Here is a 2,753-nt window from a genome sequence, read left to right as displayed (position 1 = left end):
GGGTGTGTGTGTTTGTGTGTGTGTTTGTGTGTGTGTGTGTGTGTGTGTGTGTGTGTGTGTGTGTGTGTGTGTGTGTGTGTGTGTGTGTGGGTGTGTGTGTTTGTGTGTGTGTTTGTGTGTGTGTGTGTGTGTTTGTGTGTGTGTGTGTGTGTGTGTGTGTGTGTGTGTGTGTGTGTGTGTGTGTGTGTTTGTGTGTGTGTTTGTGTGTGTGTGTGTGTGTGTGTGTGTGTGTGTGTGTGTGTGTTTGTGTGTGTGTGTTTGTGTGTGTGTTTGTGTGTGTGTGTGTGTGTGTGTGTGTGTGTGTGTGTGTGTGTTTGTGTGTGTGTGTGTTTGTGTGTGTGTTTCTAGTTAGTGTGTGTGTGTGTGTGTGTGTGTGTGTGTGTGTGTTTGTGTGTGTGTGTGTTTGTGTGTGTGTTTGTGTGTGTGTGTGTGTGTGTGTGTGTGTGTGTGTGTGTGTGTGTGTGTGTGTGTGTGTGTGTGTGTGTGTGTTTGCATTCTCCTACTGGTTGCGGTTATTAGTCTCACTGCTGGTTGTCTTCCTTGCAAACTAAAGCTAATTTACAAACACTATAAAAATGCTGCTTTGTTTGCATTAATGGTTTTAACTTTGTCTTTTTATTTGTTTTTCTTGGAAGAAGTAAGTGAAGAATTAATATACTGCTTTCATTGCTTCCTTATTACTCATTATTAGTTTTCTGCATATGTTTACAAAGTAGGGTTGTGCATAATCGTATCGTGTGCAATTAATCGTCAGAAAAACAATCGATTAATTTTTGGCACTCGACGATTAATACGATTAATGCCACCAGGCAGACTAACTGCTTGGTGCTCCTCTCTGCTTCAAATATAACAAACATTAAAAAAAAGTTGTGTAATTTATTTATCTATCAACAGAATTTAAAGTTTGATGTACAGCCTGAAGTCTGTAATTTTGACACAAATTGGAACAGATTTTTACAAAGAGCCAATTTTCTCCCTATAAATTGGTTATGTGACCAGGACACAAGGGTGTCCAKGGACTCCGGGGGATTAATCRTCAAATTAATCGTTATCGGCTAAATACCACAATTAATCGTGATTAATTTATTTGCCAATATTGCCCAACCCTWGTACAAAGTGCAGTCAGTCAGCTCCAGCTGTTATTTACCACAGAAAAAAAAACAAATATGTCTCTTTCTTTGACTAAATGAATGCCAGCAGATGGTKTGACTCATTCAGGTTTACAAACCAACACATATTCATTGTGAACTAACTAACACAAGAAAGCAAAAGAACACATTACTAACATTTCTTTTACACTGCAGCATGTTCCAGGAGATCAGAAAAATAAGCACACAGACATTCTGATACAAACAAACGTGGTCTGAATGATCTTTTTCAGACCAATTAAAATCAAATAACTCAGATGCCTATCTTTGTTTAAATGAAGAAACAGCAGAGCGTGAAAAGGTTGGAGCTTGTATGAAACGGCAAAAAGAGAATTCATAAATAATTGGTTGTTGGTCACGGTTCAACATCAAAGGCATCTTTCAGGTTTCATGGAGTTATTTGCATAACTTAACTGTAACGGGAAGTTTATTGAGCTGGCGTAAACAGCTGTAAAAGTGAACAAACATGTTTGAAATTGTGTCCCTTTGAGGGTGTCACAGGGTCTTTTCTCCAATGTTTAACCCTCCTTCACATACTAACAGTGCTTTGTGCCTTTTTCAGGGACATCCCTGTGGATTTTAAGTACATTGCTGAGCCCAGTATGCACTCCATGCCAGCTGTGACACTATCTCCCAATGGTGAGTAGRCAAATTATGGGAAAAATAAATGCAAACACAGAGCAGTGTACCTTAGAGAGCATMAACATGCATTAACACATTGAAGTAGACTCATACTGTTCCATGTTGGTCATTTTTAATAAGAACAGTTCAGTTCATACTGCTTATTCAGATAGGCTTTGTAAGACCTTATTTTGCATTGACACATTATGTAATAATGTAATAAAATCAGGCTTCAAAATGTGATAAACTCGCGCTAAAACCGCATTATGTAATAATTGACACAAAATGTAATAAAAGTCTTCAACACATTATGTAATAACATTATTACATTTTGCGGCAGTTGTTACAAAATGTGGTGGTGTTATAATCTGGTGCATTATGTAATAAATAATCAAAAACCAGTATTTCTGTTCATCCTAATCAATATACTTGCAGTAACTGTCATGTTACAAATACTACATAATTAAATATTTATAACTTTGGTCAATAAACACCTAACATCTCATCTTTTACTTGCGTTTTCAGTGAAATTCTTGTGTATATGGATGTATAGAGAAATCTCACAGATTTTTTTCGTTTTATGGAATCTTTCAAAAATTTAGTTTCTAATTTATTCAACATGTCAGAGCCTGTAGGACGTTAAAAACAATTTATTAACATCAAATATCCACTTCCAACCCACTCTATTGCTAGAAACAAGTTCTTCAACCCTCATTTCCTTCTGATACAGAAGCTGACAGTCCGCCTGCACCCTGCCCCCTCCCCTCCCCTCCGCGGCTGATGGTCCACCTGCACCCCCCAACCCCCCTGTGTGCAATTAATTTTTTTTTACGAAAATGACAGATTTTTAAGGCTCATTATACAGGTAAATGTCTGAAGGGGTTGACATGTACAGTGGGGACAACTAAATTTAGATATATTTTGTGAGTTGTCTACAAACTGGAATAATTTCTGTAACAGGGATCAGGACAGTAAATCTGAAAA

The 2,753-nt window shown here is 37.5% G+C and overlaps 1 protein-coding gene across 1 annotated transcript in view; it reads left to right on the top strand.

Moving 5' to 3' along the window:
• The window catches only part of cdc40 (cell division cycle 40 homolog (S. cerevisiae)), a 30,765-nt gene that overhangs the window by 15,034 nt on the left and 12,978 nt on the right, over positions 1-2,753 (top strand). The window contains exon 13 of the mRNA XM_014011567.1: positions 1,711-1,787. Coding sequence (XP_013867021.1) covers positions 1,711-1,787 — 77 coding nt within the window. The remainder of the gene's footprint in view (positions 1-1,710; positions 1,788-2,753) is intronic.

This window comes from Austrofundulus limnaeus, unplaced genomic scaffold (assembly GCF_001266775.1).
Source record: "Austrofundulus limnaeus strain Quisiro unplaced genomic scaffold, Austrofundulus_limnaeus-1.0 Scaffold82, whole genome shotgun sequence".
Classification (NCBI taxonomy): domain Eukaryota; kingdom Metazoa; phylum Chordata; class Actinopteri; order Cyprinodontiformes; family Rivulidae; genus Austrofundulus; species Austrofundulus limnaeus.
The sequence above is the reverse complement of the archived record's forward strand: the minus strand, read 5'-3'. Positions and strand labels throughout refer to the sequence as shown.